At 46.1% G+C, this 17,603-nt stretch overlaps 1 protein-coding gene and 1 long non-coding RNA gene across 3 annotated transcripts; one reads left to right on the forward strand and one right to left on the reverse strand.

Moving 5' to 3' along the window:
• Window positions 1-855: 855 nt before the first annotated feature.
• Window positions 856-11,111, reverse strand: RTP4 (receptor transporter protein 4). 2 transcript variants are annotated; one of them, XM_059391306.1, is made up of 5 exons: window positions 10,930-11,111; window positions 9,240-9,312; window positions 8,752-8,934; window positions 4,025-4,225; window positions 856-2,608 (listed from the first exon to the last, which is right to left on the reverse strand). In XM_059391306.1, exons 4-5 carry the CDS (start codon window positions 4,204-4,206, stop codon window positions 1,609-1,611), a joined length of 1,182 nt encoding a protein of 393 aa, XP_059247289.1. In that variant the 5' UTR covers window positions 4,207-4,225; window positions 8,752-8,934; window positions 9,240-9,312; window positions 10,930-11,111; the 3' UTR covers window positions 856-1,608. The 2 variants fall into 2 exon arrangements, with proteins under 2 accessions (XP_059247289.1, XP_059247290.1); XM_059391307.1 differs by lacking the exons at window positions 4,025-4,225; window positions 8,752-8,934; window positions 9,240-9,312; window positions 10,930-11,111 and adding an exon at window positions 3,524-3,702.
• Window positions 9,934-16,011, forward strand: LOC132011946 (uncharacterized). Its single transcript, XR_009402462.1, has 3 exons — window positions 9,934-10,725; window positions 11,547-11,773; window positions 15,784-16,011. It is a non-coding gene; the product is annotated as an uncharacterized LOC132011946 (long non-coding RNA).
• Window positions 16,012-17,603: the final 1,592 nt, after the last annotated feature.

Consider the following 17,603-nt stretch of genomic DNA (forward strand, 5'->3'; position numbering starts at 1 on the left):
GTGGGAATGGCCCAAGACGAAAAAAGAAGATAGTGTCAGAGAAAAAGAGATAGTTTTATCCTTGGGTTTCCTGCTGACATTTCACTGTTTTCAAATTCCTTCAAGACATTTATTGTCTGTAGATACCACTCTCTATTTAACACTCTGCTTTCCCAAGTCAGACCTCTATTCCTATTCTCTACTCCATTCTTTCCTAGAAATATATAATATTTTTAAAATGTGATTCCACTCAAATTGCCCATATCGTCAAATGCTAGTAATGACCCCTCATTTCCTATGGGATAAAGGCAAATTTTTCTAGTGATTTCAGTAATTTAAGCTCTTGGACTTGTTTGGGGAGACATACTGATAGGAAGAAAGGGATAACTTGACAACAGAAAGGACAGGAAGTGTAGGTGACAGGGAGAAGAAATTAAAAGATGGCTCTAAGGTGATCAGCTTGGGTAACTGAGTCAAATTAGGCTCAGGAAGTGAGACATGCTGATAAGCCTGGTTTTAAACATGGCGACTGCGGTTTAAGAGGTACATAGAAATGCCTGGCAGACATGAAGATAGGGAGTGAACCATGCAGCCATGCATCACACTGACTTCAGGATTGGCAATCTCTTGCACACTTCCTCTTCTAGTGCTGGAAGAAGTGAAAGAATAGGATAGCTCCAGGAGTCACCAAATCAAAGGGAGTCTCTTGTATGGGGGCATTTGGGTAGATTTAAGTAGGGGAGAAAGACAAATAAGAGGGGATCTGCATATCAGTATTTCTAATTTCTTTTTTGTTAAAATATAATTGCCCAATCCTTGGGACAATATTGATAACTGTATTACTTTCCTATTTTAGCAGTAATAAGTCACCACAAATTTAGGGCCTTAAAACAACACAAATTTATTATCTTACATTTCTGGAGATCCAAACTCTAAAATCAGTCTCATTGGGCTGAGGTCATGTGTCAGCACAACTGGGTCCTCTTGGAGCCTCTGGAGGAAAATCTGTTTCTTTGTCTTTAAGAGCTTCTGTGAGCTGTCTGCGTTCCTTGGCTCATGGCCACTTCCTCCATCCTTAGAGGCCATCATTCCAAGCTCTGCTGTCATCATTAAATTTCCTTTTTCCCACTTTGACACTCTTGCTTCCCTCTGATGAGGACCATTGTGATTACACTGCATCCATCCAGATAATGTAGGATAAGCTCCTTATCTCAAAACCCTTAAATTAATCTCATGTACAAAATCCTTTTTGCCTTGTAAAGTAACATATGCACAGGTTCTGGGAAGTGGGGAATGTATATATTTGGGGTCTATTATTCTGCCTACCACAATAACTCTCTGCTAACACTAATGACCCTCAGTTCTTGTGAAGATATGTCAAGAGAGAGACAGAGAAATGAATGAGTGGATGAATGAGTGAAGAGCTTTTAGTGATTCAACAAATATTTTTTATTGGTCCATTATCTGCTAGGTTATGTTTTAGACTATCTGCTAAGGAGATCTAGGAAACTAGTGTTTATTCTTACAAACTTGACCCTGCTAGATCTCAAAGTATATTCTGTATCATATTAAAATAGTAACCAGTTCACTGATTACTATGGAATTAAGATGGAAGAAAAGAAGACAAACTTATTTCCCTCCTTCAGCTTCTGAGTTTTTGCCTACAAAGACAAAGAACAAAACAATACAGATCCAGAGGTATAAAAATACATCCAGTTCAGAGAGTGTATCTCGTTGCATGGAATGAAGGTACATGCGACCGGTGTTTGGAACAGCATATCTGTGTGAACGTCTCCAGGTAGCTTGAGTTCTACTGACAATCACAAACCCTCTAGCTGTCCTGGGTGTGAGATGATGTAAGTGTGACCCTAGTGCAGAGGGAGCTGTTCTTCCTCTAGTCTGAGTGTATGACCCTATCATCGTTGACATGGTCCATGTGGCTTGTGAGCGTGACTGTTGCGTAGACTGTTGGCGGGACAACCTTAAAACCTCAGAGTATGTCCTCCAGGGGGTCTGAGGTGCTGTTTCCTGTGTGGATTGTGAATTTCCCTCTGGGACCTCCATGTCTGTCACTGGAGTGGGCTGTTTGCTAGTCTCCCATGCGGGCTGAATGCCAGCCCCTGGTACTTGAGTCTCTGCAGTGGTATGGCTGGGCTCTGGCTCCTTAAAGACCTGGATAGACCCACACTCCTGGTTTTTGCTGTCCACATCACCCATGTGACATGAGGAACCCATAACATCCAAATAGGAGGATGGGGATATTGGTGGTTCTGTCATGTTGCTTTGTGACCTCCACGAACAGCAGCCCAGAGTGCATGCTTCACAATTTTTTGTGTCATGGGACCCATCCAAAGGCACCTCCCGGATGATGGGGAGCTCCGGAAACTTCCTAAAGCCATTCCCATAGAATTTCTCCAGAATACGCCGCACCACATTTTTCAGAATCCGCATGGCACTCTCTGGAGAGAATTCAGGATTCTCAAATCGAGACCAGGAACACTTCTGGCACCTCTGAGCAAAGAGCCTCATAATCACCTGGCCCTGGGACTTCCGGGGCTCCAGGTGCATGTGGCAGAGGATGTGCACTTGAGCAGAAGCCCAATTTCGCCGGCACGAGGAACACTGGAACCTGCAGACAGAAGGAAGAAGGCTGTTGTGCCTTCAGGTGATCATTGACCTGAAGGAGGCAGGCCTGGTCTCTGTCTTTGTGATCTCTCCCAATTCGAGAAGGTGCATATGATATTAAAAATTTGCCAAATAAGAATGAGAGGGATTGTGTTTTTTTCATAAAGCCTTTTCCTTTGATCCACTGAGCTTCCACCTACGTGGTCCCAAGTTTGCCTCTTTGCTAGTAAAACATCTCTGGATGGCTCAGAGGGAAAAGTAGTTCTGCCACCTGCCAGAGAAACTTGGTCCTCCACATGATCGCAGAAAATGTGTACAGTAAATCCTTTAAGGCAGGCACTGTAAGAGGGGCTACATTGTCAGCACACTTCATCTTTAAAGCTCCCCTCTAAGGGAGGCATCATTAAGCCCAGTGTCCGGATAAGGAAACTGAGTCATAAAGGGATTTACAGCTTGTTTTTAAGTATATATATATATGTAAAACCATTATCTTATGGGCATGTCAAAGAAGGGACACTTATGCTGCCTAGGAAGACCAGGGAATGCTTTAAGGAGGAGGGGGCACTTGAGTTGGTCCTTGAAGGATGAGTGCAGGGGAGGGGTCAAAGGGCCTGCCAGACACGCAGAGTATCATGGTAAGGGAACAGAAGTCTGAAAAGGCGCGGGCTTGGTTTGTCATCTGTAAGGTTGGAGCAAAGGACAGATGGAGTCAGAGTAGGACAGAGAGGGAAGAAGGACAACAGGTGAGGTGGAGAGAACAGCCATGGTCCCTGTGTGCCGCATACAAGGAGAGCTGGTTGCCTCCGTCGACATTTCTCACTGCCACCTCCCCCACCCCGCTCGACACTGCTCTCTGCCATGTGCAGGTTCTCTGGGGGTGAAAGGGGCAGATGGCCCCTAGGGGAGGAGCATTACTTACAGACTCCAGGAACTGGGTTTCAGATCTCTTTCTTGCTGCACCATTCCCTCTATTATCCCCAGGCCTTCAGCAAAGTCACATTCAAAGTGATTGTGTGGCCTTCCTCCATTCTTGGGGCTTTAAAGGAAAGCCCTGGTCCCGGGCAGGTGCTTGGCCCAATAGGGCTGCTGCAGCCTAGGAACGTCAGGACTGAGGGCGGAAATAGCAGAAGTCTCTAGATAGACCCGTCTGGAACAGGAAATGGTGAGAGAATGGGAGGGCAGCTGTATGGAATACGGAAGCATTCCTTGAGAATTTCCAGAAATAATTAGGGAGAAAACCTAGCAAAAAGGAGAAACTTTGGTATGGCTAAGCAAAATGAAAAGAGCACCGTGACCACAAAAGAATAGAGATCCTGGAGACACTGGTTCCTTTAACAGGCTCTCAAAGGAATCGGTCAGTCGTGGCTAAGCTGACCTCCTTTGCCAGAGAAGGTCTGCTGAGAGGTCAGCTCTCACTCACCTGCCAAATCCTTTCTGCTGGTACTGCTTCCAGCCCTCAGCGAGGTACTCTGGCTCCAGTTTCTCGTCCAGTTTCAGGGTCCATGTGGCCCGGGGTTTCTCCTGCTGCATCAGCTCTTGAAATGTCTGCTCCCAGGTCCGAATATCTAAAACTGCTTTCTTCCCCTGAGTCTGGGAAGCCATGTCTAGTGAGTCCTTTAGTCTTACTCAGCAGCCCAGAAGAGGGGAGAAGAGAAAAAAAAGCAAACAACACATCAGTTTCGTTTTCTCGGTCTGGAATGCGTCATCTGTCTTCTTAACTTTCATTTCAGGCTGTTTGAGTGCACAAAACAGGTCTTTGTTTCGAAGACAGAGGGCAGCAGAGTTTTGCCAGTTTGCGCACAGGCCTCTCAGAGATATTCCAGAATACAGAGCTCTGTTTTAGAATCTGGAGGCACCAGTAAGTGCCTTTGATATTTTCTTTTTCTCTTATTTTTACACCAGGCAAAGCACGGTGCTCAGTGGTGGGTTGAATGCCACAAGAAGCCATTTCTCACCCGCACTGATGCTCAGGCTCTCATGGGGACATGGGAAGGTAGCTGGGGGGACCTGTATCCCATGCTGGTATCCTGCACTCACTGGCCCGTCACCACATCCCCTGGGGGATTATTCCTGATTCTTCTGCAGGGGATAGCACAGAGAGGTGGGTTACTTTGCCCAAAGCCACACAGCCATTGAGCAGTGTAAGCAGGCAAGAGACTTGAACCTAGGCCTCCAGGGCTCCAAAACCTGTGTTGTCTCGACCTACCTCCATCCCTGAGAAGACACTAAGGATGGTTATGTCAGGTTCTAGGCGAGCACTCTGGAGCCAGGGTGGGAGAAAGCATCGTGAAACCTGACCAGGGGGTTTGGTCCAGTGAGATTTCTTGCACCTGGTGCGGGACACCAAGCTAAATGAAAGGATGATTTAACTCTGCCATCTGCCATGTAAATTATCTTGCAGGGTGGGACACAAGCACATGGGAGCCATCTTTTGGGGACAGGCTAAAAAGAATTCCCACTAAGGGGGAGAGGGACTAGAGCTAGATGACCTGTGAGTCACTTCTAACTTAGAATCTGAGATTCTAGAAGGTGAGTTAGTTCTGTCCCTTTGGAGTTCAGACTCAAATGGGGGAGCAAAGACAAGCAGGACCTTCTGTCCTTGGAAGCCCCACTAGGGTTACCGTGCCCCAGACAGGATCGGCCTAAGCCTTCTCAGACGTTCTAGACTTTCACCTGCTCCCCTTCTTCCCTCCCTGCCAGGATGCTCTGTTTTATACATACGTTCTGCTTTTATTTTTTTTTTTATTTATTTTTTTTTTTAAAGATTTTATTTATTTATTTTACAGAGAGAGATCACAAGTAGGCAGAGAGGCAGGCAGAGAGAGAGAGAGGAGGAAGCAGGCTCCTGCTGAGCAGAGAGCCCGATGCGGGACTCGATCCCAAGACCCTGAGATCATGACCTGAGCCGAAGGCAGCGGCTTAACCCACTGAGCCACCCAGGCGCCCCATACGTTCTGCTTTTATAACTTTACACGTTGAGGGCACCTATGTCTACACAGACAATGAAGGAAACTCTTGTATACCTAGATAATTATAGGAATTTGGAACTGAATCCGCAGAATGTGAGAAAAGCCTGGAAAGCCCTTAGGAATCAACTTTTTCTCTTTATGGCGGTCGTCTGCTATTTCTGTAGTTACTCTAGCTTGGGGTTGGAAAGGGCTGGAGGGACTTGGTTTGGTGAAATGAGGGAAACAAGAAATGAGAAGTGTAGTCCCGGGGCACCTGGGTGGCTCAGTGGGTTACGCATCCAACTCCTGATCTCAGCTCACGTGTTGATCTCGGGGTCGTGAATTCAAGCCCCATGTAGGGCTTCACATGGGGCGTGGAGCCTACTTAGGAAGGAAGGAAAAAAGAAAGAAAAAAAAGGAAAGGAAGGAAGGGAGAACGGAAGGAAGGAAGGAAAAGAAATGTAGTCTGTCTGACAGAGCAATAATTCTTTTTTAAAGATTTTTTTTAAATTTATTTGACAGAGAGAGATCACAAGCAGTCAGAGAGGCAGGCAGAGAGAGAGGAAGGGAAGCGGATTCCCTGCTAAGCCGAGAGCCCGATGCAGGGCTCAATCCCAGTACCCTGGGACCATGACCTGAGCCGAAGGCAGAGGCTTTAACCCACTGAGCCACCCAGGTGCCCCAATAATTTTTTTTTAAGATTTTATTTATTTACTTGACAGACAGAGATCACAAGTAGGCAGAGAGGCAGGCAAAGAGAGAGGGGGAAGCAGGCTCCCTGCTCAGCAGAGATGTGGTGCTCGATCCCAGGACCCTGAGACCATGATCTGAGCTGAAGGCAGAGGCCTAACCCACTGAGTCACCCAGGCGCCCCCTAACATAGCAGTAATTTTTCTTACACTTTAAAACAGCTCTTCAACTAGCAGAAACTCTATAGGTAGATGCCGAACAGATACAGAAATTTTTAAGGTGGCTGATCTGGGGAACAACGAGGCTAGGTGACCCCTAAGCTAGGTCCATTTCTCTGCCTTGGGGATTCGGAATAAGGAAAAAATGCATACTAGGATTGGAGTGCCTGCTGCTGGCTTGGAGATGCCAGACACAGTTTCACCTGCCAGACCCAAGGATGACCAATCTATTAAGTGGCAGAGCCAGGACTCAAACTTCTCTGGGGCCACACTATAATCAGGAAAGTCTGGGCTTGTCTAAATAAGGAATGGGTTGCTAGTGGTAAAAACAAAACAAAACAAAACAAAAACAAAAAATAGGCAAAATGAACAATTCGGAGGAATTCAAGTTGGGGGGTGGTCTTTATGCTGCTCGTCTAAGGTTTCTACATTCTGGGCTGGGGCTCCTGGACACATACTAGGAAGGACTACTGCTCCCCTTAGGATGACTTCTCAGCAAAAGGTCAGCCTGGAGGGGAAGGAAGGCATTAAGATCACAATGTCCGAGAACACAACGGAAGGGGCAGGTTCTCCTCACCGCTGTCCCTACACTGCACGTTATGGAGACAGCCAACTACTTACAACAGAAAGCAGAATGAGACCGCTGACTTTAAAAGAACAAATAAGATGTCTATTAAATACCTATAATCTGCTTGCCCTCACTCTCAGGCTAGCAAGAAAGACAGATCTGTGAAGACGCATTTACCTTCACCTTCCCAATCTCACTCTTCTCAGCTTATCCTTTTAGTTCAGAGCAAGGAGTGGAGCCAGGCAGTCTGGGTTGGGTCCTCGTCCAGCCACTCTCTGCCTTGGCAGCCTGGGGAAGCCCTTTTACTGCTCTGTACCTCAGTTTCTCCATCTCAAATGTGGCAATAATAACACCACTTTACCTCTCAGGGCTGTTCTGAGGATTGAATGGCTTAAAATAACGGTTATCAGCCCTTGGCAAGCAAACAGAAGTGTTTGCTACTTCTTGTTGTCGCTGCATGGGCACGTTTCTTTGTTAAGTTCCCACAAAGCCTTTCTTAAACATGTTGGGAATACAAACGAAATAAAAATATATAGAGATAGTAGTACAGGGCGAAAAAAAAGCTACAAACAAGCTACATATCAGGACTCGGAGAGTGCAAGAGTCACAAAAGAACTCATACTGGGCAGAGACGTCCACTCCTATCACCATAGGTTCTTAGATATACAGATACATTCCGAGATGATCCAGATACACATTTATTCCCCTCACCCTACTGGTACGTGACCCTTAGCCCTGCTCTGTGCACCTCCCTGGGCGAGGCCAATGCTGACCCAGGGCTCACCTCCGGCCCCCATCTCGGCAGCCAGCTACCTGCACAAAGTGAGCTCAGAAGCGGAACAGTAGGAAACCCAGAGCCCGCTGCTGCTCCGGCCAAGGACGAGGCCCACTGGAAACTCCACTCCAGAGAGCAAAGATCATGCCAAACAGACTAAAAAATAAATAAATAAGCCAGAGGAACAGACCAAAGTCAGAAGACTGGGGGAAAAAAAATCACCAGTTTTCAAGGGAGCAGCTGGTTTCACAATTTCTGGGAAAACCTGTTTGGCATCAGGCCCCACACCGTCCACGTGGGAGGCTGAGGTTTGCCCCGGTAGGCAACCATTTCTTTATGTGGGGTAGAAAGACCTTCGGTGAGCACCAGACAGGAGGGTGACCATGCCAGGCTGTCCAGCAGGCCCCGCGCACAGAGTGCTTGACACTACTTCCTCTTTTGATACAGGTAGCCTTAAAACCAGTCAGAACTATGCAGCCTCTGTTCCGAGGCTATGGTGAAAATGTGTTAAAGCAGGGTCTTTAAGCCCCTCAGGCCTCTGCCCCCACTGCAGACGAGTGCCAGGAAACCAGCAGGCCAAAGCCAGGCTGTTCGCTGGCTCTTCTCCTCTCCCTGACTCACTTTACCTAGCTGTTCCTGCCCCCAGCAATCGCCTCTCACATGAACCACCTGCACCCAGTTCTTGTCTCAGGCTGCACTCTCTGCACCCCAGCCAAGACAAAAGAACAACTTAATCACTTTTTCTTTACTTTTTTCCTCTGTGTACAAAGGCCTTTTCTGATCTGACACATAAGGAGCCACGAAGTCATCACTGCCACAAGTAAAAAACCAAACAAAATGAAAACTAACAACTCTTCTTAGAGCCTTTAGAGACATGGGGTTTCAGGGCAGACTTCTGCCCTGAAAACTGGAGAGACAGATGGGTGGACACAGAGAGTCACAGCTTACCAGAGCCAGGAGCCCAGGAGCAGAAACCGCCACCACGGGAACCAGCAGACACATTGGAAACTGTCACTGGCCAGTTGCTGGAGGCTCAGTGAAGACTAGCTTCAGAACTGACTATCCAGGCACCATCAGGGGAGAGTCCCATACTTTCATGAAATCTACCTCCAGGAGAAAATTCTTTTGCTTCTAGCAGGAGGAGAGGAAAAACAACAATTTTTTAAAGATACCCACAACTTTGTTCTTCACAAGGTCTTCCCCCAAGGAAAACTATTTCACCAGAGCAGAGCATACTTGGGTTTCAAACTAACTGACCTGGGGGTGGAGTGGGAAATACCCAACGCCAACCCCTGCTGGCCTCCACCGTATACATGGGAACGACCCCACTCCTTCCCAAGTGTGACCTCTGTTCTGCCTGGTATAAGAACAAGATCTACCAAGCTTGCAGTGAGAAGAGAGGAGAGCTGGGCATAAGCTCAAAGGGGCAAATTTACCCCTGTGCTGTTCTCTGGGAGAAGAACCAGGTCCCACACAGGGCAGACTCATCCTCTTCTTAGCTCACAATATCTGGGGGAGAAATAACGAATTCAGTCAGTCATCAATATTTCCAAACATACACTAGAATCCCTCATCCACCAAGCCATGGAAGAGATTTTAAAGGTCCTCTAAGCCCCATTCTTTATTGGCTCACTCTGTAATGGTTAACATTTGGATTGTAAGTAAATATTTAGATGAAATTCTTGGGCTGACTCAAGGGGGGAAAGCTTGGGCATCAAATAAGAAGACAAGGGTATACGTTGCCCCTCCAGGACTTACTGAGTTATGAAACCTCTTTGAACCTCAATGTTCTCATCTATGAAATGGGAATAATACTCAGCCCACTATATTTAATGACATATATAGTAATATGATTTAAATATGAACCATAACTAAAATATAGGAGATAGTATTATTTCAAAAAAGAAGACTGTATAGAGTCTTGAAATAGATGCATTTGGATGAACTAGAGCATTAGAACTCAATAGTTCAAGAGTAAAGAAAACACAAGGACCCAGTTACAGAAAGAAAAGAGACATTTAGACCAAGAACTTAGAGAGGGTCTGTGTCTGTGTGTTGGGGAGAAGAAAGCAGAAGATTAAAATGAATAATTAAATTTTAGAGCATTTTTCCGCGAGAAGGTACCTTTATCCCCAGGACTCTCTTGTCCCTCTTGTAACCCAATAGCTTTGGGACTCTTAATAAGAAATGTTTCAGAATGGATACACTTACTGGAGCTTTATAAAATATATACACCCAAGTCCACCTCTGGATAATCTGAATCTGTAGGCCTAGTGATGGAGAGGGCATATATATATATATTTTTAATTCCAAGAATGATACTGAAATATACTCTTGCATTAAAAATCACTATACATTCAAAATCTGAGGCTCAGGCAGTCTGAGCCACTCCCCAAGAGCTCTCATTCTGAGTGGCAGCGACACCAGGTGAAGCCAGGTGCTCTAAGTCCCACTTGTGCCTTTCCTTCCACTGTGTGACCCAGGAAGGCATGGCCAGCCTCCATTAGTCCTGTCTTTAGGGCGGAGTTGCTGTAGCACCAGCAAGCAGCTTGCTTTCTGATGGACGGAGTCCAGGAGACGGCCACAGTCATAACGTGCAAAGTGAATCAAAGATTGTGCCCCTCAAAGTCCAGGGAAGAGGGCTAAGAGCAATGGAGGCAGATCTGCTGGGGCTGTCGCAAGGCGAAGTGGCAGGGACGGATGCTGAACATTCTGCCAGCGGTCACACCAGTCAGCGGGAACTTGGCTTTTTACCCCTGCGGCCTGAGGCTGGCCCTGAGAGTGCAGCTCGGGCCTCGGGGAGATCCAGCAATCCCTCCTGGAATCACTGAGAGTTTAAGCCTGTGCAGAGAGCAGCCGAGACCTCTGGCCAACAGCAGGAGACAAGCAGGCTCAAAGCGGCCGGCCCGGGAACCTGTTTTGGTGAGTGTATGAAAGGATTCCCCGTCTTGGCCTTAGCTTGATATTTTGAAATATTATCCACCCCCCACCCTGTCGTGCCCCCAGACAACCGGTTCAGGAGACTGGTGCTGGAGCAGTGCCACAATCTGACCTAGTATCTTCCATGCAGTTATTGATTTTTCCCAGTTCATTTCCCAGATCATTTTCACCACCCGTCTGCTGTACCTCTCTGCGGGGGCACTCTTCCTTCCCGGCCATGATACTGAGCATTAGGTTTTCCATCGTTGTTAGAGGAAAAGAGGTCACTGCTGTCTGTTTCCCTGCCAACTCTTCAGAGATTTTTTTTCTTTCCATTTCATTTTTCAAAATCCAGATTCATGATAACCTTGTTTCAGTGAGAAGGGGCCTCCCTGGCCCTGTGAGAACCTTTAGTTATTGAGTATCAGTAGCAGGTGTCAGATCTGCAGAGAGCTCAGGGAGAGCGACTGCTTCTGGACACACCCTGCCGTGTCCCGAGAGCCCCTCCCCCACCCAGGAAGCTGTGTCCCGAGAGCCCCTCCCCCACCCAGGAAGCTGGGCAGGCTGGGAGGTTGCAGGTGATGAATGTGGCTGGAGGCATCAGGACCCCCTCGCTGCTTTCTCCCCTTGCTCGCCCCTTCCAGCCCCATGATTAATAGTGCTCTGTCGTGTCCGATTGGGGTCGCAGCCTGATGAATGTCCTAAGGCTATAAACACTCTGAGGCTTTACTGTGTGTTTTCTCCCACTTGTTTTGTGGGATTTGTCATAATCCATGTCACCCAACAACAGATTAATTTTGGATCTACTTTTTGTTCTTGTTAAGCTCCTGCAGCTTAGGAAATGAATATTCAGAGCACTAATACGTGGAACCGAGCAGAAAAATTATTCTGGCACAGATATTGAGGGAGAAGAAAACGAGATCCTGTCCCGCAGGGAACTGGATAAACAAAGAGGATCGGATTCGGGCAAGAGGACCTCAATTGGCTTCCACAGCCGATTGCCACGATCTGGACAAGGGGCTGTATCCTTCTGCCTCAGCTTCCCTTCTGTGTAAGAAAGCATTGGCTTAGATGGTGTCAGGTTCAATCCCAGTTCTAGCATTCTGTGGGGGTGTCGGGGCTCTGGATCTACGTAAGGGGTTGCATATTAATGCGGCGGGCAACATCAGGTAGTAGAGTAGTGAACTTGAGGGTAGTTCTCTGAATATCAAAAGCCTACTTCCTAGGAGAGCTTACTTTTCCCTCAGAGAAAACTGGGGACTAGGAAAGCCAAGGGGATCCGGACGTACCTGCTGGAAGAGGAGGACAGCGCGCAGAGGTCAGTGCCCTAGAAAAGGGAAGAGTGGTGAAGTAAAGGGGACTATGTGCCTTGAGAAAGGGAAGATGCCCTAGATGGAGCGCTCGATGGAATTTTTGTGTGCAAAAGGACTCAAGCTTGTCCCTGCTAACTCCAAGGGCTGAACTGCAGATGGGGAGTGAACTACACGGAGAGCTTTCATTCAACATAAGGGACAGCAGAACAAGACTGTCATTCCAGGCTGGACAGAAGTGGACCGTCCCTCTCTCTAGTAGCATCCCAGGAATTTGGAGTTACACGCAGAAGGGCAGATTGGGAATTAAAGACTGGGATTGAAATCTAAGCTCTTCCAGCAATGGACAGGGCGACCGCATATAAAGGATATTGAACGGTTCTACACTAAAGGTCAGCTGGAGAAGATGACCTTCAGGCCTCTTTCCAGATTTATTAAAAACTCCTGGGGTATCTTCCCCTTCCCTGGAATTGAAAAGAAAATACAGGAGAAATCGGCATGGCCCTGCTGGACTTGGTGCAAGTCAAAGTATCAGTACAAGTGGGCCAAGTGGGTGTTGGTTTACAAAAAGACTATTATAAAATCTAGGCGACCACATTCTCCATAGCTCTAACCCTCAAGTTAATGAGCACACAATGGTCCATATTCATATGTGGCCTTTAGAAATGTTTCCATTCTTCTCTGCATGATTTCCTGAAGTATGCCTGCTAGATAGATTTGAGTGTAGCAAGTACTAGGGGGTCTCGATTTATGGATAAAACGCAATTGAGAATCAGAAACCAAACATCACTCAGGATCTGTGCTAGCTTTGAGAGGTGTGCTATGTTTCTAGTCTGCCAAGACAAGTCAGCTTTGTTGAAGAAAACCCATCTTCTATCCCTCACTCTATTCATTTCCAACGACATTCACCTCCACCCCGTTTAGTTACCCTGTCCCACAGCCTCATCCTTGACCTCGTCATGTTCTAGATTATCCATCTGTCTAAACATAGCAGCTCCCTCCTTCGGCCACTCCGCCCAAAGCTATTGCTGGACCTGGCTAGCCCCCGACCTCCCTACTCTCTCTGCCCATCAGCACCCTGCCGCCTTTACCTTCGTCTCTCTCCAGGTTAGACAATGTGGTCTTTCACCGAGACTTGTCCCATCTGTCTGCTAAAAGTCTCAGCCGGGGATGAATCTACTTCCCACTGCAGTCAAATATTTAAGTACCCTGCTGGATGTTGCAGGGAAAACATTGATACAATTGCATATTTATGTCCCCAGTCTCAATAGAGCCTTCTACCTTGTCCATAAATCTCTTGCTTCCTTCTCGTCCACTGTATTACAGCTCTTTTGAACTATGTGCACTCTCCCCCAAATCCCAACCCTGCCATTTTACCAGCTCACTCTGGAGAGGTGGCCTTACCTCGTGCACTGGGAAAGCCAGAAGCTTCACACTGGTCATCTATTCAGTGTTCTGCCACCAGCCCTACTCCTTTGTCTGTACCCATCCCTTTGTCCTTCACTCCTGCTCTTTAGCGGAAGTGTCCTTCCTCCTAAGTCGAGCGACAACTTTAGTCCTTCCTGCTAACCTTGACATTTTCATTCCCCTATTTTATATTTCTGATCATCTTTGTCTACTGATGCTTCCACTCAGCATTTTAATGTGTTGACCCCACATAGCCTTCTAGCCATCACTGAACTCCTCCCTCCCTATCACAGCCACATTTCTCAAATGAGTTCTCTCACACTCTTGGCCTCCACTTTCTTACTTCCCACTTCCTCTGACTTCTGTCCCCCAAACCCCACTGAACCTGGTCTGACCATCATCTCCCTTAACCTCTTTTTGCTGAATTCATTGGGTAACTCCCAGTCTCCATGTTACTTGATCTCTATACAGAACTTTGGCCTCTTTGAAACAATCTATTTGAACTTCTGTAATAGCACACAATCTGTTCTGTTTTGTTTTTCTCCTCAACTTTCTAGCGACTGTCTTAGCTTCCTTTGCAAGCTCTGTTTCCCATGCTTGTTAGTGTCCCTTAGAGCTCCACCTTCTTGTCTGATGCTCTGCTCATCTTAGGATAGGACAAGCTTTCCCATAGACACTGCCTGATGCACCCTGCTGCCTGCCTACAGTTCCAGTGACTTCTGAGTGTCATAACCTTATCTTCAGTGGCCTCTTGAACGTCTCCACTTTGATTTCTACAAGCTCTTCACTGTGCTACCCTGAAAGTGATCTCTTTAAAATTCAGATCTCGGGGCACCTGGGTGGGTTAAGCCTCTGCCTTCGGCTCAGGTCATGATCTTAGGGTCTTAGGATCGAGCCCCACATGGATCTCTCTGCCCAGCAGGGAGCCTGCTTCCCCCATCTTCCTGCCTCTCTGCCTACTTGTGATCTCTGTCAAATAAATACATAAAATCTTTAAAAAATAATAAAGTAAAATTCAGATATCATCATGCCAATCCCCCCACTGAATCCCATGTTTCCTTACTATTCTTAAGTGGAAAGCCAAATTCCTTGGCTTGACCCCATAACCGTCATGACCTCTGCTTGCCTCTTCAGACCAGGATTTCTCAACCTCAGCCATTAATATGTTGGACTAAATAATTCATTTTTGTGGGGTTGGTAGGGGGAGGGGGGCAGGTATCCTGTGCATTGCAAGCAATTTAGTGGCATTCTTGATCTCATTCTTTTTAATTATTGAATATTATTCTAACTAATGATATTTTTCAGGTCTGTAAATATTTTATGGACACTCAGCAATTTTTCTTTTATTCAGATACTCTCTTTACCTTCATTATATGATTCTGTCCCCTGCAACCTACAGTCTCTAACCTACATTCTAGAGTCATGTTATAGAACGGCCTCAACAGACCACTCTAGAAGCCAGCTAGCCCTGATCTTATATTAATAATAAGGTTTCTCCTCAGCAAAGACTACTTTTCCTGCCCCTTTTCCTGTCTCTCCCCTCATTCTTGCAACTGGGCTTGGTGAGATCAGAACTTTGGGCTTGTTACCATACTGTCCTGTGCCTATTTTTATCAAAGCACTGTATTATGTATTATCTGTCTTAGTCACTATTCTGAATGGTTTAGACAACCAGAAACAAAGACAGCACATTATTGTTAACACTTCTAGCACCTGACATGTTGTCTGGCACATGTTAAGCATTTTAATAAATGTTTTGTTTGAATGAATGAATCAAAGGAAGCAGTCATTGCTTTGATAACTTGCCTTGTATTGTGGTTTCCTTAGATCAAGGCCTGACTTGGTCCTGGTCAGGCTTCCCGGAGATGGAGTCTTGTCTTTCCACAGGGTAGAGAAGCCTTGACAAAGATCTGTTGTCAGTCTCTCTGACCACTGGTATGGCCCGCTGACTGCCCCTGCCTCTTAGATGTCACATGACCATCTCTCCAGGATTCTTGTGGACCCCCTACACATTCGCTCATTGGCTGAACTGTGCTTCCCACTCACTCCTCTTCTAGCTGTGTGCTTTAGCCTATGTCCTGAGTGAGCTAGTTTAGTCCAGGGAAGGATCAAGCAGGCAGTGTTGTTGAGGAAGCCGAGGTTAGAGAGTAAGGATAGCTATCTTGAATGGGAGACACCAGAAAGTAACTTGTTACTCACTGTTGCCTGATGCAGTGTGGAAAGATGTATTTTATTTTTTATGTAACAGTCCTTTTATTTCTTATGTAACAAAGCATTGTTCTAACTTCCTCAATCTTCATAACAACATTATGAGGGAGCACCCATTCTTATCCTTGTTTCACAGATGGAAGCACAAGGAAATTAGTTCATTCACCATCACAGAGCTGCTAAGTGGCCAAGCCAGGATTTGAAAGCAGGTATTCTAGCTCTAGAATCCTGCTCTGCTGCCTCTTGTTTTTGGGTCTTTCCACAGACTGCTCCCCTGCCTCCAAGACTCCTTCATCAACTTCCTCTGGCCAACTGCCTGCTGTCCCTGAAGTTTTATCTCAGATGTCTTTTTCTCTAATAAACAAGCATTTACTAATTCCTCAAGCCTGGATTTTGTGCCTACCCCATGTGTTCCCAGAGGAGCTGGTATTTCTCCTTTTATAGAACTTTCACACTTAAAAATCCATCGGCTTTGTTCTAATCTCTTCGATCACTTAAACCCTTTGAGAGCAAGAGCATTTTCTACCTGGCACAACATTGTATCCTCACATCTAGGAATGAAACAACTGGAAAGTAGCAGGTGCTCAAAAACAATGTTACATACAAGAATGAACCCAAACCTCCACATTTTAATATCAAAATTTAGTGTTATTCCATGAAATTCTTCTAATCTAATCCCTTTGCTCCCTTCTCATCAATTTTTGGATTGATGGAATACCAAAGTGGAATAAAACCAAAAAAATGGCTAAGGGGTTTCCCCAAACTCTCACTCCCACTCACACTTTTCATAAACTGGGTAATTAATATAATAGCCTCGCATGGCTAAGTAAATGTATCTCTGCAGTATTTACACCACTTCCAGGACCTGTCTCCAGCTCTGAGGACACAATTAAAGGGATGGACATTAAATGCTTGAATATATTATAGGTGACTCCCCATCACCCATTTAATGCTGTGAGGTGGTGGGGCAGGGAATAGTAGTGAATGAACTCCATTCCAGCCCTGGGGACAGGAGGAGGGTGACGTCTGGCCTAAACATCTCAGTGAAAGTGCATTTCCCTTCAACAGTCAAAAGAAGTTCAGGTGTCCCTCCTGAGTCAGTGAGCTCTTTCTCCTTCAGGGTTGTATGGGTGCAGATAGGATCTCTGGGTCCTACTACAGCTCCTCTGTCTCCTTGGGGAAGTTCAGTGTCCGAGTGAGGTCGACATTTCACAGGCAGAGAAGGGAGATCAAAAGAAACTTGGTTCTTGAAAACATCCCTGGACTATGGCAAAACACTCTTGGAGAGCTCACCTTATCTCATTTAACTGAGCATGTTGTTCCCCCTTTATTGTTTGAACCTGTTTGAATTATGTTTCTTGGTCCTTGCAACATGAAGGCTATACTGGTACATTGGAGCAAGTCCAAGGACTGGTGCCAGTGAGCCCTGAAGGTGGGCAAATGAGGCTACTACCCCATGTAACTTTCAAATCACACAAACACAGGGAAAAGAGCGCCAGCAAAAAAATGCAGAGATCTAGACCATCCCCACTGCCTCTGGCTCTGTGTCTCTTTTCCAGGGTTTAGGAATGCAGAACAAGCAAAGGAGAACTATCCTGAGCCTAAACTTCTTCAGTTTCTCTTTGTATACACCTAAATATCTAAATGGTCAACAAATAATTCTTGAAAGATTCAGGCTCAACATCTGACATTGGAAATGCACAGACTTAAAGAAGCAGAGCAACATCTTTCTAGTAAATAAAGTTGCTGGTGAAAAGAGGGGATATTTAATGGGTATCCTGAGAATGTTCAAATAGCTATTTCTTCTAGCAATGTAATACAGGTTTATAAAGGAAGGACTATTTGACAATAAAGAAAACCAACAGCCAAGTACAAACAAACAGAGCCTGCTGGATACCAAAGAAAACCAAAGCAGGAGAGGGCATGTTCGAAAGTGATCCCCACGATCAGAGGAAA

This window comes from Mustela nigripes, chromosome 2 (genome assembly GCF_022355385.1).
Source record: "Mustela nigripes isolate SB6536 chromosome 2, MUSNIG.SB6536, whole genome shotgun sequence".
Lineage (NCBI taxonomy): Eukaryota > Metazoa > Chordata > Mammalia > Carnivora > Mustelidae > Mustela > Mustela nigripes.

Excerpts from the sequence above, each read along its gene's own strand:
- RTP4 (XM_059391306.1), bottom strand. The coding sequence starts at position 4,206 with ATGGCTTCCCAGACTCAGGGGAAGAAAGCAGTTTTAGATATTCGGACC. Across the intron at positions 2,609-4,024 it reads CAGCAGAAAGGATTTGGCAG|GTTCCAGTGTTCCTCGTGCC; the intron begins GTGAGTGAGAGC and ends TTCTGTCTGCAG.